Source organism: Hyla sarda, chromosome 9, assembly GCF_029499605.1.
Source record: "Hyla sarda isolate aHylSar1 chromosome 9, aHylSar1.hap1, whole genome shotgun sequence".
Taxonomy (NCBI): Eukaryota; Metazoa; Chordata; class Amphibia; order Anura; family Hylidae; genus Hyla; species Hyla sarda.
Window position 1 is genome coordinate 135,847,942 of NC_079197.1, and position 19,064 is coordinate 135,867,005.

General features: G+C 45.1%; 1 protein-coding gene across 7 annotated transcripts in view; it reads right to left on the minus strand.

Moving 5' to 3' along the window:
• Positions 1–1,352: 1,352 nt before the first annotated feature.
• ZNF541 (zinc finger protein 541) overlaps positions 1,353–19,064 on the minus strand; it is a 110,606-nt gene continuing 92,894 nt past the window's right edge. For 6 of the 7 annotated variants that reach the window (XM_056539939.1, XM_056539938.1, XM_056539937.1 and 3 more), the window contains 5 exons: positions 16,821–16,899; positions 12,188–12,276; positions 10,825–10,965; positions 6,275–6,411; positions 1,353–1,718 (listed from right to left, as the gene is read on the minus strand). In XM_056539939.1, coding sequence (XP_056395914.1) covers positions 1,649–1,718; positions 6,275–6,411; positions 10,825–10,965; positions 12,188–12,276; positions 16,821–16,899 — 516 coding nt within the window. In that variant the 3' untranslated portion in view covers positions 1,353–1,648. Of the gene's footprint in view, positions 1,719–6,274; positions 6,412–10,824; positions 10,966–12,187; positions 12,277–16,820; positions 16,900–19,064 lie in introns of those variants that run through there. The other variant, XR_008847879.1, reaches the window with a different exon arrangement.

The window sequence follows — 19,064 nt, forward strand, 5'->3', positions numbered from 1 at the left end:
GAGAGCAGGTACTGCAGATGCTATGTTATCCATTTCTATGTGAGCGCCGGAGATGCCATAGTGCTGTACTAGGGTTTCTTTGGCGCTCCCTTTGAAATTAATGGAGTGCATGTCGTCTGCAGTACATTCTCTCTCTGACAACCGGGGCCCTGTTCTGGAAATCGCAGAGGCTCCTAGCAGTCGGACTCTCCGCGTTCAGACACTTAAGTTTTTTTTTTTTTTACTGAACAACCTCTTTTAAGGCCCGCTTACATGGTCCGATTATCAGCTGAATGAGCGTTTGGAAAATACTTGGCAGCACAAATGATCAATGGTCCAACAAAGTGTCTCCAGAGGTTGCAAAACTACAACTCCCAGCATGCCCAGACAGCCAAAGGCTGTCTGGGCATGCTGGGAGTTGTAGTTTTGCAACCACTGGAGACACACTGTTTGGCGAACACTTATATTGATATGATTTAAATGGCCACGAAAAAACATTCAGCCGACGCATGAGCATTTTCTCTTTTGCAGCCTTTGAAATCATTAGCCATGCAAAAAATATGTGGTGCTCATCATCTTGTAGCCCTTCGCTTGTTTAAAAAGGCTTTTACACTTAAGGGGCTTTGGACAGAAAATCTAATATGTTTGTTTTTGTCCTTGTTTATGCAGATCACTCCAAGATACAGTTTTATGCAAAACCTCTTTCTGTGCAGGACACAATCCTGCTGGAATGTAAAGGGTCAAACAGAAGGAAAAATGAAAGGAACTAGGACTTAAAGGGGTACTTCATTGGAAACAATGTTTTTCATCCACTGGTGCCAGAAAGTTATACAGATTTGTAAATTAACTTTTTTTTTTACTATTTAAAAATATTAACCCTTCCAGTACTTATCAGCTGCTGTATGCTCCATAGGAAGTTGTGTAGTTCTTTCCAGTCTGACCACAATGCTCTCTGCTGACATTTCTGTCCATGTCAGGGACTGTCCAGAGCAGGATAGGTTTGCTATGGAGATTTGCTCCTACTCTGAACAGTTCCTGACATGGACAGAGGTGTCAGCAGAGAGCACTGTGGTCAGACTAAACAGAACTGCACAACTTCCTGTGGCGTATACAACAGATGATAAATACATTTAAAGATTAAGATTTTGTAATAGAAGTAATTTATAAATCTGTATAATTTTCTAGCACCAGTTGATCTGAAAACATTTGGTTTTCCAGCGGAGTACCCCTTTTAAACATCATAAAATATCTTGCAAACCTGCAATAAATCAAAGAATTGGGTAACAACGGTGAAAGTCTGTTTTGCTGCTCAGTAACACATCAAAGCAATTTTGAAGCCAATTTCCATAACCCAGAACCATTCATAAGGTGTGTTTTTTTTTTTTTTTTTTTTTTTTTTTTTTTACTGAAATGCTATTATATCAATGATATTGAACTCCAGAAAAACCCAGCATAAAAAAACCTGTAAAAAACAGCAGAGGTATTTGTTCTGTGAGCTGGGCGACAATACCATGAGCAGACTCCCACTGATGTACCTATCTGATGTGTGTCTATGTCAAGAGAACGGACACAAAAGTGCGCTGTCACTTTAAATTGTAAATGCAGGTCTTGTACCAGGGTCTCCTATCAGCACGAGAGTGATCGCTTTCTTTAGTGTAAATTTATGGTTCTAGCGTTTTTGTTCCTGCAGTCGATGAATCTTCATATGAGCATTTCTGCTCTTCACTTTTTCAAAGACTCTAAGAGAAGAACAATGGTTACTGAACATTTAATGGTAGGTTATGTGTGAAAACAGAATTACTATTACATAAAATTATGCAATATTGCTATATATATATTTTTTAACCCCTTAAGGACCAGGGTTTTTCCGTTTTTGCACTTTCATTTTTTTCCTCCTCACCTTTAAAAAATCATAACTTTCAATTTTGCACCTAAAATCCATATGATGGCTTATTTTTTTGCGCCACCAATTCTGTTTTTTTAATGATATCAGTCATTTTACCCAAAAATCTACGACGAAACAGAAAAAAATCATTGTGCGACATAATTGAAGAAAAAACACAATTTTGTAACTTTTGGGGCCTTCCGTAAATTTTTAGTAAAAATGACACCTTATATTTATTCTGTAGGTAAAATGATATCCTACTTATATAGGTTTGATTTTGTCGCACTTCTGGAAAAAATCATAACTACATGCAGGAAAATTTATAAATTTAAAATTGTCATCTTCTAACCCCTATAACTTTTATAATTTTCCATGTATGGGGCGGTATGAGGGCTCATTTTTTGAGCTGTGATCTGAAGTACCATTTTTGTATTGATCAGACTTTTTTATTTCTTTTTATTCATTTTTTCATGATATAAAAAGTGACCAAAAATACAATATTTTGGACTTTGGAATATTTTCGCGCGTACGCCATTGACCATGCGGTTTAATTAACGGACCTTTCCGCATGCGGCGATAGCACATGTTTATTTTTATTTACACATTTTTATTTTTATTTTTTTATGGGAAAAGGGGGGTGATTCAAATTCAAGGTAAGGGACCCTCCTGCTGTTCTACAGCTGTTCGGGATGCCACAATTTCACCCCAATGATCCCGAACGTCCCACTGAGCTAGCCGGGGGTAGTTTAGCTTCACTTTAGACGTGGCGATGAACTTTGAACGTCGCGTCTAAAGAGTTAATAGCGCTGTTAGCCACGGGTCCTGTGCCCGATCCGCTATGACGCAGGGCCACGCGTTATAGAAAGGGAGCGGACTGGTACGTCCTTGGTCCTTAACAGGTACATTTTTGGGGTTCATGTCCAAAATATCTTAGTTCTCCAATATGAATATGCTTGATACAGCGTGCGGAGCTGGAGATGACCTATAGACTATAATACCAGGCTGTAGCCTGTGTTCAGGTGACAAATTTATGAGCTGTAGCAGGTTTTTTTGTTGTTTTTTTTTTTTTTACAGAATGGTGGAAATCCCATCAATGAAAATGTCTGATACATCTCCTAGAGAAGTGCAAAGGCTGTCAGGCTATGCTAGGAGTTGTAGTTTTGCAACAACTGGAGGCACCCTGGTTGGTTGAGTTATGCATTCATAGCTTCTGATGGCTTCACATCATAGTAGATGGAGATAGCTTTGGCATAAGGGGTAGGTAATGCCAGGTAAGGATCTGGGTCACATCCCAATGTTGGGGAATGTAATGCGTGAAAAATCTGTTCGCCACACATTTGTGTAAAATGGGCTCATCTGACAAGGACAAGCAGAGGAGCTATTCTCATAAAAATGACCCCACACCAAGGCTTTGTCCTGCTATGTGCAGAAAGTTACAAAATTGTGTTTTTTTAATATTTAACCTCATACATTTTTTTCTGTTTCGCCGCAAATTATGTTCTAAAATGAGTGGTGATGCAAAAAACAAACCCTTATATGGGTCTGTAGTTTAAAAATCATAACGCTTTCAATTTTGTGACAGAGAGGAGGAAAAAACGAAAGTGCAAAAACGAAAATTGGCCTTGTCCTTAAAGGAAAACTGTCACCCATTCACCCGCACTATAACCCGATACACTGGGTTATAGTGCGGGTGAACAGGAGACTGATGCAGGGTCTACCAAAGCTTATGAATTTTTAAATCCAGCTGGCGGGCCCACCTCCAGCGCTGGAAGAGGGGGACCTTCAGAGGATCGGGGTTCCGGACTGCAGGTAGGTATAGCAGTCCAGGACTCCCCATCAGTCTCTTGTTCACGCGCACTATAACCCAGTGTATGGGGTTATAGTGTGGGTGAAACGGTGACTGTTTTCCTGTATGGTCAAAAAGGGCTTCATCCCCAAGGGGTTAAGGGGGAGGGGAGTTTCCTTATACAAATCAATGCAGTTCTATGGAAGTTTATGTACTGCTAACACAGCGTATTTCACGCTGCGAAAAATGTGCTGTGCAGAGGGAAATATGCTGCGTATCCTGTAATGAGCATACACATGTCTGGGGGCAGGGCCCGTGCTGTCAGTACTGTGATGTGTGGCCCTGCCCCCAAACCTCACTGAATACACAGGGCTGTGTCTATGCTCATTGCAGGATACGCAGCATATTTCCAGCAGCGCAGAACATTTTTTCGCAGTGTGCGTGGTACTGTATCCTAAAACTGTTTTATTGCATTAGAAAAAAACATGTATTTTGTTCTAGTGTCGCACTTGTTCAAAGTTTCTGTGCAGTGTTGCAAATCAATCTTATTCAATACTATAAAGCTAATGTAGAAAATCAGATGTAAACCATGGACAGGTGCAGCACAGTTCATGAAGGAAAGCAGCTATGTGTTGTTTTTATTTTTATTTTTTTTAAGGGGTACTCCACCCCTAGACATCTTATCCCCTATCCCAGTTTTTTTCCAACCTTTTTCAGCGTGGGGAACCTTTTGAAAGAAAAATTTTCACGGGGAACCCCTACTGAAGCTGATGACCAAAAAAAGAAAAAGGAAAGCCTGTGGGTATGTAGATTACAGTGCTGCTTTATACAGCAACTCACACATGACACCTTCTAAAATCAGCATCGATTCCTTCTCTTCTCCATTTGGTCTGGAGTACAGGGGTGTAAAGGGGTAACAGGTGTGCAGAAAGGTGTATGTCGGTGACAGGTGAGTAGAGGAGTGTACATGGGTGACAGAGGGGTGTAGAGGAGTGTACATGGGAGAAGGGTGTGGAGGAGTGTACATGGGTGACAGAGGGGTGTAGAGGAGTGTACATGGGTGACAGAGGGGTGTAGAGGAGTGTACATGGGTGACAGAGGGGTGTAGAGGAGTGTACATGGGTGACAGAGGGGTGTAGAGGAGTGTACATGGGTGACAGAGGGGTGTAGAGGAGTGTACATGGGTGACAGGGGTGTAGAGGAGTGCACATGGGTTATAGGGGGGTGTACAGTGTACAGATGGTTGTATAAGAGTGTATGGGTGACGGGGGCATAGGGGGTGACAGAGGGGTGTAGAGGAGTGTACATGGGTGACAGGGGTGTTGGGGGTGTAGAGGAGTGCACATGGGTTATGGGGGGGTGTACAGTGTACAGATGGTTGTATAAGAGTGTATGGGTGACGGGTGCATAGGGGGTGACAGAGGGGTGTAGAGGAGTGTACATGGGTGACGGGGGAATAGGGGGCGACAGAAAAGTTTACATGGGTGACAGAGGGGTGTAGATGAGTGACAGGTGGGTTGGGGGGGTGTACATGGGTGACAGAGGGGTATAAAGAGTGTACATGGGTGTAGGGGGTAAAAGAGGGGTGGACAGGAGTGACAAGGTGGTAACAGGTGATGGGGGGGTAGATTGGTGGTGGTGGTCAGAGGGGTGGTGAACATGGGTGACGGGCGGAAAACGAGGACATGGAAGACAGGAAGGTGGACAAGGGTGAAAAAGGGTAACAGGAGTGACAAAGGGGGGTGGAAAGGAGTGATAGAGGAGAGAGGGTGCACTACCTTAATTAAGCTGAGCCGTCCTTCTGCGGGGGGCCGGGTAACATCAGGCCGGCAGGGAACAATCTGGGGGGCTGGGAATCCCCTTTGCATTCAACTCCTCCTGGCCTGCACACCTGTGACTCGCTCACCACGCAGCAGGGGGAGGGGGACGCTGTGTGCGCAGGGTTCCCTTCCCCCCTGCGCCACCGTGACGCGCAGGCCGGGGCAGGAGATTAAAAAAATAATATATATAAAATAATTTGCCTGCTGGAGCCCAGGGATCCCCGGTTGGGAAATACTGCCCTATTCAAAGGATAGGGGATAAGATGTCGGTCGTTTAGAATGTCGGGTGCAGCGCCGGAGACCCGTGATGTCGCTGCCACGCCCCTTGTGATGTCACGGTCATGCCCCTTAATGCAAGTCTATGGGAAGGGGTGTGGTGGCCCTCACACCCCCTCTCATAGACTTGCATTGAGGGGCCATGACCGTAACATCATGAGCCACCGCATTGCCAGTCATTCAGCACGGAGTGAAGTTCGCTCCGTGCACCTGATAACCAGGATGCAGCACCTGAGATCGCGGGGGGTCCCTAGCGGCCGGACCCCGCAATCAGACATCTTATCCCCTATCCTTTGGATAGGGGATAAGATGTCTAGGGGTGGAGTACTGCTTTAAAGTGGTAAATAGGGGCGTTTTACAACTTATTGCCTATCCACACTTCAAGTTTCAAGTAAATTTCAAGTTTTCCTAGTGTGAATCTGGCGTAAAACTACTACATAAACCAACTAGCCAAAGCTTTACATAGGAACATGCCGGAAGGATGGTAATTGCTTATGAGTGAATTAACTCTTTTACCCATATAAATACCTGTTGCACTCTGGACATACAAATTTTATAGGGTATTCCCCATCTCTACTTTCATTTTGACTGAAGGGAGGATTCCCCTTGGGTTCTCCATTTTTCTTCTGCTTCTTGCTCTTTACTTTAACTCCAGTGTGAGGTTCCTATTTCCATAAAGACATTAAATTAGATTTATCATTGTGTGTGTTTTGTACAAATTTATTCTTGGTTTTGTGCAACATATTTATCATAATATGGTACGGGGGATTTGGCGTGCCTTAGCAAACAACAATAAATCCCTTCAGAACGCCATTTTGTAAGGGGGCGTGGTCTGCATGCTGGACTGAGTGGACGTGTGAGCCGGAGCTCCCTCATCCTCTAAAACCCTGAAATACCTATCCTGAGGGTCAGCAACTCACCTGGCTTTGCTGGGGTGGATTCCTGCTGCTGCTGCCTGTGGTGGAATGCGAACTTTGCCTGCCGGGGAGTCTTTTGGTTCGAAGCTGAGGGCCGTAGCTGTCGGGAGGTGCTGAGAGCTGAGTGGTGGCTGGTGCTTCTCTGTGAGGTCCTTAGGTGCCATGGGGTCGGTGTCCGGGAGCTTCGGGCGGATTGCTGGAGGGCTGTGTGGGCGCCGCCATTGTAGCCTTCGTGGGAAGGCCCAGTTGGTCTCCTAGGGAGATTCATGTCTGAAGGGAGGCGAATTCGATTCGGTAACCGTTGGACACCACGTCCCTGACCCAACAGTCCTGAATGTGTGAGGTCCAGAAAAAAACAAGAGACGACCTCCCACCCGCAAAGAAACCGCGGGTGGAGGCCTCACTTCATGCAGAAGTGGGTTTGCGATTGCCCGATCTGGGCGCGAAACGGCCAGAGCGGTTGGAGTCCGACTTCCAAGACGGGCGTGCCCGGAACGAGGGAGCCTTCTTGTCCTTGTCCCACGAGGGCGCCTGTCCGGACCCCTTATTGGGGCCAGAGGTCCGAAAGGACCGAAAGGAAAAGGACTTCCTTTGGAAAGTAGGGCGAGCCTTATTTTGAGGTAACAAGGAACTCTTACCTCCCGTTGCCTCAGAGATAATCTCATCAAGGCGTTTGCCAAAAAGACGGCCGCCCGTAAAGGGAAGCTCAGCGAGAGCCCTTTTGGAAGCGGCATCTGCATTCCAAGCTTTAAGCCACATAGAGCGGCGGAGGGCTGCTAGGTGACCCACAGCAGGGTAGTGGTGACGGATCTGGGAATGGTTAATTCTGTGTTCCGGGATTTCTATTTGTCTCTGTATGCAGCCCCGCCTATGCCGTGTCAGGGGGAAATTATATATTTCCTGCGGGACTTGTCTCTCCCCTCACTCAGTCGGGCTCAGGCGGAGGCATTGGATGCCCCTATTACAGTGGAGGAAGTGGCTAAGGCAATATGGGATCTTCCTCATGGGAAGACTCCTGGATTGGATGGGATGGTGGGGGACTGGTATAGGATGAATGAAGAGCGCTTGGTCCCGGTTCTTTGTACCTTATTTCATTCTATAGCTGCAGCTGATGCACTCAATGCGGGAGGTGCTTATTCTGGTACTTCCTAAGCCTGGTAAGGACCCATTGCTTCCTGACTCTTATAGACCTATCTCCCTTTTGAATGTGGATATCAAGATTTTGGATAGGGTCTTAGCTTCACGTCTGAATGGGGCTATTTGCTCCGTTGTTCATCCTGACCAAACTGGGTTTATGCCAGGTAGGGCCACTGATGTGAATGTTAAAGGGGTACTCCGGTGAAAACTTTTTTTTTTTTTTTTTTTTTTTTTTTTAAATAAACTGGTGCCAGAAAGTTAAACAGATTTTTAAATTGCTTCTATTTAAAAATCTTAATCCTTCCTGTACTTATTAGCTGCTGAATACTACAGTGGAAATTCTTTTCTGTTTGAAACACAGAGCTGTCTGCTGACATCATGAGCACAGTGCTCTCTGCTGACATCTCTGTCCATTTTTAGGAACTGTTCAGGGTAAAAGGAAATCCCCATAGCAAACATATGCTGTCCTGGACAGTTCATAAAATGTACAGAGATGTCAGCAGAGAGCACTGTGCTTATGATGTCAGCAGACAGTTCTGTGTTTCAAAATGAAAAGAGTTTCCGCTGTAGTAGTCAGCAGCTAATAAGTACAGGAAGGATTAAGATTTTTTTAATAGAAGTAATTTACAAATCTGTTTAACTTTCTGGCACCAGTTGATTTAAAAAAAAAAGTTTTTCACCGGAGTACCTCTTTAAGCGGTTGCAACTCAATATAATTCGCCTATTATATGATAATCCCAGGGCCCGTATCTGTACTAATCTTGAGCTGTCTGCTCCCTTCCCCATGGGGTGGGGCAACTAGGCAGGGTTGCCCGCTCTCTCCCTTTCTGTTTGCGCTAGCGATAGAGCCCCTGGCAGCTGCTATTCGTGGTGATCCAGGTATTTGTGGTATCCCCAGAGGGTCCATAGTTGAGAAGGTCTCCCTTTATGCTGACTATACTCTGGTGTATCTTGTGGACGCAGAGATGTCCCTGTTGTCTCTTATGGACCTCCTGGGTAGGTTTGGGATCATTTCGGGCCTGAGGGTTAATTGGGCTAAATCTTCCCTTATGGCACTTTCCTCGGGGGTTCCCCTCCCGCCCTCTCTCCAGCCTGGGGTGCAGGTGGTTTCTCGTTTTCGCTATTTGGGAGTGGAGGTAACTCTGTCACTGTCTGACTATATCCCCCTGAACTTTAGAACCATTACTGCGCTCCACTGTGGAGAGACTCAAGGCGTGGTCCACACTCCCTCTTTCCCTGGCTGGTAGGATTAACATTTTTAAAATGATTTACCTGCCTACATTTTTGTATCTATTCCATCTGGCCCCGGTCTCTCCCTCTAAGAAGTACTTTAGTTCTCTTTGTGGTGCTCTGGGATCCTTTTATTGGCAGGGGAAGCCTCCCAGACTCGGTCAAGCCCTTCTCCAGGCCCCTAAGCGGCTTTGCGGCTTAGCTGCTCCTGATGTCTCTAACTATTTTCTTGCCTCCCAGCTAGTCTATGCAGCGTGGTGGATCGACCTGGTTCTCTCGAACTCGGAAACGGCTCTGGCTGGTGCAATCATGGGGTCTTATGGGGCTCTGACGAATACACTCTACAGGTATCACTCTGATTCTACCTGTCCTCTTCCTTTGTTGACTATTGCTAAGGTTTGGTCCGTGGTGTCTGGCAGGTTTCCACAACCTCTGGGATCTCCTAGGGCACCCTTGTGGTGGAATGTGCATCTAACTCACCTGCATGGGTTACAGGAGGCAAGCTTTTGGGGAACGCATGGAGTCAAATTTGTGACCCATCTGTTCCGCGAGGATCAAGTTTTCCTATCCTTCTTGGAAATGAAAATGTTATGGCATCCCTGGCAATGCCCTGTTTAAATATGTTCAGCTTCGGCATGCGGTTCAGGCTCAATTTGGCTCCCTGACGTGTACTCCAGTGTTCTCGGAGGTGGAGCTTCTCCTGGGCACCACGGATCTCTCCAAGCCTCTTACTCAGTCTTGTACCCTTCTCCAGTCACTGGGGCCTAGCCCTTTCGCAAGGGCCTTTCCTAAATGGGTGGAGGATATCCCTGGTCTCTCTGAGGGCTCTTATTATGCAATGGTGGTTAGCAGTAGGGACATGCTGATCCAATCTAGATATGTCCTACGTTTGTACTACACCCCTGCCAGGCTTAAATGTATTGGGCTCTCCCCTCTGATTTATGTTTCCGGTGCTCCTCTGAGGTTGGCACTTTTTTTACATGCGGTGTGGGAATGTCCTGTTATAGCTGGCTTCTGGAGGGAAGTGATGGGTTTTTGGAGGAGCATTTGGAATTTCCTTTTCTACTGGACCCGAAGGTGTGTCTGCTGAGGGTACTTAATGATCTGATCTCTAGTAATCATAGACTCCTCCTGATACGTTTCCTACTGTTTTGTGCCCGTAAAGTGGTAGTCATGACGTGGAAAGATACCTCCACCCCTCCTTTGTCTAGGTGGTTCGCCCTGGTGAATAAGTATGTTCCGCTGTATCAGGCCCTGTATCTTAGCTCCTTGGCTGCTCTTGGAGGCTTCGGGGGACTCACCGCACGGGGGACCTCAATAGACTGATACTGGTTGTCGCTGCATTTGGGGGCTGGGGTTGGGTTTGCCGGGAAGTGTGTATGGTTGTATGCCTGGTTGTCTGTCTGTAGTAGCTTCCTCTGGAGGGTCTCAGTTGCGCCTTTTGGTATAAGGGCATTATTTATGTTCTACTATCCCTGCTTGCTGCTGTTAGAATGTTGGGCTCTGGGACCTCTAGGGAGTGCTCTTGTATGTATGGTTCTTATTCCACCATCTTGGCGTTGTTTGTTATTACGTATTGCAAAATTTAAATAAATACTTTAAAAAAAAAAGTTGCACTATATAAATCAGCAACTACTGCAAAGTCAGAAGCCATAAATGTGTACCAAAGTCATTTTAGTCAAGTCACACAAATTATGCGCAATAAAGACATTTTTGCAAAATTCTTACCCCCCCCCCCCCCCATTTAGATTACCAAATACTATTGCTGGAAATCCGAACAGAAACCTTTCTTACCTTTTTCCCATGAGGTTCTTCTCCACTAAAGCTCTGCTCTGCGCTGAGTGTCTGTTCTGGAGTCTGGCGTCTCTCAAAGCTGAGGATCGTCTTCCAGGTGTAGTAGTATTCCACACACTGATGAACACTCTTCCCAGGAATCTATGTAGTCAGAGTTTAGTCTTTTAGTACAGGGAAAGAAAAAAATTATTCTGTTATGGGCTGTGTTTACACGTGGAGTTTTGTTAGCGGTACCTTACCACAGTTTCGAAAATTTTGGTTAAAAAGCCAGGTGTAAACACAGCCATAAGGGCAGCGTTTTGTATTGGCCTCATTTTTTATAATCTTGCCCAATCACCAACTAACTTCTTATAGAACAGTTGTCCTTTAAAGAGAATCAGTCATCTGTCCCCGTTCTGTAGTCCCATTATATTCCTCATTTAAGAGTAAGGCATGGTGGGTGGGCGGAGCACAGTGACATCACCGCTTCAGCTTCTTCAATGGATCACACTGCCAGCATGCCTGGGGAAGCAGTAGTAGTGACGCACCAAGCTCCTGAAGATCTGCGCTCATACCAAGCCTGTAGCCTCAACTAGGAAGATAACACAGGCCAATGGGAATACAGAACAGGGACAGGTAAGTATAGTTCTCATCAGTGTCACCCGCACTACACACCTGTACCAACAGGTTAGTGCAGGTGAAATTTATGACAGTTTGCCTTTAAAGCAGTGTTTCCCAACCAGGGTGCCTCCAGATGTTGCAAAACTACAGCTCCAGGCATCCTGGTTGGGAAACACTGCTTTTAAGGGAGCCTGCCATCACTTTGATGCTTCCTGAGTCATCATGGTGGTCCCCAGCAGCTTCTCCCTACCCCACAAGTCTTTATTGATCTCTCCCTATACACAAACAGGGAGAGATCAATCAATCAAGGCTGGGCCAAGGTCCAGGGAACCGCCCCAATGACTCCATGATTCAGGCACCATGACGGTAATGACAAGTTCCCTTAAAACATGGCTGCTTTTAGAGTAACCGCACCACATCATCCACTGGTTGAATAAAGTTGTCTTTCAGTTTCATTGGTGCTGAGCTGCAATACCAAACAGATCCTGTGGAAGGGTGTGGTGCTGTTTTTGGAAGAAGACTGCCATGTTTTTCTAACACTGTACAACCTTTTAATCAAAACAGTATTCTATTGCACCCGATCCATGAGATATGGGGCCTGTCTGGTCTTTTGTCTCTCCTGAGATGCCTGTGGCCAACATGAACTCCAACCCCCCAATGCAGTCCTTGTAGTAAGCGGTTGCTTCCTGTTATAAATATTTAGGGGTGCTTTATTTTTAGCATTCTGTTTGCATATATTCAGAACAATTGTCTGCATTCTTACCATTGACTGTATATAGGAGAAATCCTTCCCCTCCTTGGAATAAGCTTTCTTAAACTGTCGTTTCTCAGCTGCTGACCAGTGATCAGAACCTGCATAAAACCTATACATCAGTCTGCAAAGTTGTACTTGAAAAAACAGACAAGATTGTATGCGCAAAGAGCTGGAAAAATACTAGATATGGAGTTTCATACTAGATATGGAGTTATCAATACTTTGATATTGTACTTGAAAACAGACAAGAATGTATGTGCAAAGAGCTGGAAAAATACTAGATATGGAGTTATCAATACTTTGATATTGTAATTGAAAACAGACCAGAATGTATGTGCAAAGAGCTGGAAAAATACTAGCAACAGGCTGGATGATGTATCTGGCCACGCTCCTGTCAAGCTGTGTCTCACTTGCCTCTATGGGTACAGGCTGACAAGCCGCCCACTATAACAGGGATTTATTATGATAAAGGCAAATCCCTTCATTTTTTATGTCTCCAGATGCTGATGTACTGCTCTATTCCCTTATCGGCAGAACAAAAAGCTGGGATTTCTCTGCCCTGTGGACAGATAGGATAGATGAAAGTTTTAATTATTAAAGGGGTACTCCACTGGCCAGTGTTTTGAAGCAAATATTCCGAACGCTGTTTTCGATGTTTTATTTGTTGTTAAAAATATTGCCACTAGGTGTCTCCCTACTTGTCCAGAGCACATTTCCCCCCCAGAATTTGGACTCCTGCTGGCCTGACAGAAGTCTAAAATCAGGAAATGCTGAGGGGGTGTGTACAGCATTAGCCAATCATAGCTTATCTCACACTGAACTGCTCTGGGCTGTGTGTAGCAGAGGGAGGGAGGAAGTTCTCCCCTGTATGGCTTCAGATGATGTCACACCTGCTGGGGAACGCCCCTTCCCAGTCTGGGAATCTGACTGAGCAGAAAATACAGAGCAATATCAAGGTAGAAAACTAAAAAATTATAAAAATAAAGGCAGGGGGTGGTTTATCATGATGGGGCAGTGATTGTCAAATTTAACAAGATCATGAGAGGTACTCTTTAATGAAGTCATGGGCACCACATAATTCATTTTAGTATGTAGGGGAGAAAAAAAGACAGATGTGGCACTAATATAGTGCCGGTTATCCGTGGATAACGGATGGTTAGTAAAGAGATAAGAGCCTGCTCACCTTTAAGTGTTGCGCTAGTTTTAGGCGCAACACTGATGTAAGCCTTGAGCAGGTGTCTTTCCGCAGGTATGCTGGGAGCAGCTGGCTGTCGGTCCCGTCGGAGACGGTGGATAGGATACTGTAGTAGATGTGGGAGGTAGGAATCCCGGCATGGGTCTCCTAAGCCTTCCCGTAAGGTAACGACTTCAGCACTGCATCGCTACACCGGCGGGGTGAATTAGCAGTCGGAGAGGGTACAGAGGATGGTGATAGCTTTTTATTGTATAATCATAAAAAGAATCAGTGCTTAGTTGGACAACGCGTTTCGGAGTGGCTCCCTCCTTCGTCAGGTCCGCATTACAGTGTACTCAGTGTACAATTTATACATACATGTACATGGATGCATTAACATTAGGATATTTGAAAATTGGCGGGTTTGATTTCTATTGGAGGCTGGATCTGTGACGTCAGCCTCCTCTTTCTGTAGTGGTGTATAGAGGAGATTGGGACAGCCCTATAACAATGTAATTTTTTTCCCATTGTGGTCTATGGAGAACTTGCGGCAGAGGAAATGAATGCTGTGCATCAGGATAGGGGTTGTGGAGTGGATGGGAGACCCCACTGTGGGTTCAAATCCCTGGTAGATCAGCAGTGTGTAGTATTCTTTAATTTATGATTGACAGATCTGGGTCAATTGGCAATAAAGAAAGTCTTTGATCCGTGGGAACTAGGTCAATTGGTAATAAAAGATTGTATATGAAGCATGGAAAAGGATGTGTTGAATAGAGTAGGGGTTATGGAAGGTTTGCAGTGTGAGTAAAGGGGTTGTAGAATGTGTGGTTTATCGGTGTGTAGTATAGAGTAGGAAAATATGAATGAATGGTTTGCTGCGTGAGTAAAGGGGTTGTAGATTGTATGGTTTGCCAGTAGATGGCAGCAGTGTATTGCGTGGTAGCTGTGTGTACCACAGTTTAAAGTGGAAATATTTTTACAGTAGGTTAGTATATTTATTAGGGGTGTGAATCGCCAAGAAATTGGCGATACTATTCGAATCGCGATACCAGTGTGGCGATTCGATATATCCTGATATATCGCGATACCGTCTAGGTGACGATACATCGCGATATATCCCGATTCTGTCTAAAAAACAATGTCTTTTACACTTTTATTAAAACTTTATTTTTATTTTATTTTTTTATACACTTTTATTAAGTCTTTTAGGAATCAATAGATTTCTCAGACAGATGAATAGAGTTCTATTGAACTCCATTGATCTGCGATCCATTGATAGAGCCTGGTCCAGCCAGGATCTATCAATGACAGAGCCACGGAGAGCAGGGAAGCAGAGGTAAGCCCTCTGCTACCTCCATAGTGGATCGCCCCCCTGCGATCGCGCTGCGGGGGGGCGATCCACCCCACTAGCCCACCAGGGAGCATTCACAGATCCCTTTAGACGCCGCTGTCAGCTTTGACAGCGGCGATCTAAAGGGTTAATAGCCAGCCGCGTCGATCGCCGAATGTTGGCTATTAGCGATGGCCCCCAGTTACTGAGAACAGCCGGGGGCTGCAGAGTATGGAGCGGGCAGGAGTCCAGAGCCTGCTCCATACAGACTGCAGAGCACCGCATGCTGGATATTTGCGGCGGTGATGCATTGGCGGCCCCCAGCTACTGAAATCAGCTGGGGGCCGCAGAGTATGGAGCGGGCACGAGTCAGGAGCCCGCTCCATACACCCAGAGCGACGTCGCATCAGATCCGGCTGACAAAATGTGGAACTTGTATCTCCTGATGCCTGAGACATGCTGTTCCGGGCGTCAGGAGATACAAATTCCACATCACTAAAAGAATCGATTCAAAAATATTTTGAATCGATTCAGTATCGGCAAGTGAAAAATCGCGATAATCGCGCGAATCGATTTTTCCTTACATCCCTAATATTTATGCAGTGTTTGTAACTGTGGGTTTGTGATGCATCCCATACAGAGTCCATTGTGACCAAAAAAGAAGAATGGTCAGATAAATCGCCGGTCGCATAAATGCAAAAGCAAATAGCAAATACAAATAAGCAATAAAACAGGCAACAAAAACAAAAATGTTTCTCAGTAATTCCGTTTTGCATCAACATTGCTGTGTTGATATCCTTATTCAATGAACGAGCTCACCCATATATGGTAGCGAATTGACCCAATTCCCACGCTTCATATACAATCTTTTATTACCAATTGACCTAGTTCCCACGGATCAAAGACTTTCTTTATTGCCAATTGACCCAGATCTGTCAATCATAAATTAAAGAATACTACACACTTCCGACCTACTAGGGATTTGAATCCACAGCAGGGTCTCCCATCCACTCCACAACCCCTATCCTCCTGCACAGCATTCATTTCCTCTGCCGCAAGTTCTCCATAGACCACAATGGGCAAAAAATTACATTGTTATAGGGCTGTCCCAATCTCCTCTATACACCACTACAGAAAGAGGAGGCTGACGTCACAGACCCAGCCTCCAAGAGTAATCAAACCCGCCAATTTTCAAATATCCTAATGTTAATGCATCCATGTACATGTATGTATAAATTGTGTACACTATCTGAGCACACTGTAATGCAGACCTGACGAAGGAGGGAGCCACTCCGAAACGCGTTGTCCAACTAAGCACTGATTCTTTTTATGATTATACAATAAAAAGCTATCGCCATCCTCTGTACCCTCTCCGACTGCTAATTCACCCCGCCGGTGTAGCGCTGCAGCGCCAAAGTTGTCACCTTACGGGAAGGCTTAGGAGACCCGTGTCGGGATTCCTACCTCCCACATCTACTACAGTACATAATTCATTTTGTACAGCAACTGACAAAACTACACACTTGCAGGTTTTGCATTGCACAAAAGTCAGCACTAATTCTCCCAATAGTTTCTATAGAACAGATTTTCAGCTCAACCATATGGTATACTCCAAATACATAAAAGATCTTCAGAGGACTCTTGCTTTGAAAGGTCTGTTATAAGGTCTGTGTGGGAGATCCCTCCATAGAAGAGTCTTCTTGCTACATCTTCGCTATTTGTGCTGCTGAAAAGACGTAAGGGAAGTTTACAATTTAGAAACTCCCTCCCTTTTTCTAGACAGTCTGTATTTTAATACATTGCACAGGATGGATTATGGTGATGGTAAGGGGATAATTTTACAATATGGCTTAATCATTAAATGTTCCATATTCCCGATCATTCCGCAGGACAGAGGAATCCCCATTATTTGTGCTGCTGAAAGGACTAAGGGAAAACAAAAAAATTGACATTCTAAATAATAAACTTCTATTGGATTTCAATATGATGTTCCCAGGAATATTTCATCATTTATTTCAGCAACACATTCAGAAAAGAAGAGAGCCCTGCCCAGCTAGGCCTCAGAAAAATGGTGATTCTCTCCTCTAATCTTCATTCTTAGAATGTATTTGCCTGCAATAAGATTAGGATTTTCTTACCAGCATAGTGATAATTTGCAAGACACCGAGGCAGAAGAAGTTTCAGAGGTCCTTTCACTAAAAGCTTATCCAGCGCTTCCTAAAACCAAGAATGAAAAAAATCTGTGATTTTCTTTCCCCTCACCCATGACAGCGCCAGAAGAGAGAGTTTGCCCCCCATGGAGAGGTGGGGTAGTTTCTTCTCTCGCTTTGGAGCTGGGTGGTCTTGGTAGAGGAGTTACCTGATTGTAGGCACACTCTCCTAGATGGGAGAAAGATCAGAGCTCCAGTGTGAGGAACGGTAAGAATAAGAAATGCTTCTTGTAAAACTAAGCTTGATGTCTCTTAAACTGAGCTGATTTATTAGAAATGTATTGACAAGATGGTGGCGGAAAAATCTTATTTCAAACAATTTAACAGTTGGTTAGAGGGAAAGTGTAAGGGCAGGGTCACATAGGGCGCATCCGCAGCATATTTCATGCTGCGGATGCACCGGCGGCAGTCACAAAGGGAGTGCAGAGCGCCCTCTGTGATTGCCATCAGCGCATCATAGCGTGTAATGCGCTGCGGATCTGCCCCGTGTGACCCTGCCCTAAACGTCTATGAGAGCAAATTCTTCCAGTCAACTGATCGATCCAGGGGCTTTAACGTCTTCTGTTAATCACATGATGAATTCTGATGGGTCGAGGTCTGATGTTAAAGGGGATATCCAGGAAAAAAACTTTATTTATATATATCAACTGGCTCCAGAAAGTTAAACATATTTCTAAATTACTTCTATAAAAAAATCTTAATCCTTTCAGTACTTATGAGCTTCTGAAGTTAAGGTTCTTTTCTGTCTAAGTGCTCTCTGATGACACGTGTCTCGGGAACCGCCCAGTTTAGAAGAGGTTTGCTATGGGGATTTGCTTCTTAAATGGGTGGTTCCCGAGACACGTGTCATCAGGGAGCACTTAGACAGAAAAGAACAACCTTAATCCTTTCAGTACTTATGAGCTTCTGAAGTTAAGATTTTTTAATAGAATTAATTTAGAAATCTGTATAACTTTTAAAATTCTTCTGATGGTGGTGATTCTGGTTGACCATTTTTTACCGCAGATAGTACTGAGCAGTGACTCCAGGTGGTTAGAGGTTATGGAAAAAATTAAAGTCTCTAAATCACTGCAGGATGTGTTGTTTGGTCACGCCCCCTCCCATAGGCTTTCATTGAGGGGTGTGGCGTGATGTCACAAGGGTGGCGGAGCTGTGACGTCATGATACTGCGGCCCCTGTATCGTGAGTCATCAGACACGGAGCAATCTTTGCTCCGTGCAGCTGACAAGTGGGTGCTGCAAGAGAGATTGCTGGGGTCCCCATCAGCTGGACCCCCGCAAACAGACATCTTATCCCCTATGCTTTGGATAGGGGATAAGATGTCTAGGGGCGGAGTACTCCTTTAATACTCACCAGCAATTTAATTTTCCATAACCCATGACCGCACCATTCATGCTCTCACCATTGTTGGTTTCTTGGTATTGGGTTCACAAGGTGTGCAGAAGTTAAAAGGGTTTTCCACCATAAGGTGATTTTAGTACGTACCTGGCAGACAGTAATGGACATGCTTAGAAAGGATCTGCACTTGTCTTGGGGCTAAATGGCTATGTCATGAGATTACCATAACAGTGTGGCTAGCTTTTTGTGAACTGGGATTTCCTGTTTGACTTTTCTTTTTTTGACTACAAATCCCACAATTCCATTTTCCTACCTCCCACACATAAGCCACCTCACCCATTGAAACATAAATGAGCTGCATCCATTCAAAAGACCTGTGGTTTTCAATCAGGGTGCCTACAGCTCTTGCATTAGTTGCAGATTGATCCCTCCACCCATTGAAGCACACAGGCTCCCTGTCATCAGGTGACTAGTGAGTCAGGTCTCGGCCGCATTGCAACCTGGGAAAAGTATGAGACAGCAGTCATTTTGAATGCTGGTAAAAATAAATATTGGAGTAAAAATCACAGAAGAATTGTGAGAAAACCGACACACACAGGTACAGACTGTTACGCCGAGCGCTCCGGGTCCCCGCTCCTCCCCGGAGCGCTCGCAACATCCTCGCATTTGCAGCGCCCCGGTCAGACCTGCTGACCGGGTGCGCTGCAATACCTCTCTCAGCCGGGATGCGATGCGGGAGGCGCCCGCTCGCGATGCGCATCCCGGCTCCCGTACCTGACTCACTCTCCGTCGGTCTTGTCCCGGCGCGCGCCGGGTCTCTGCAATTTAAAGGGC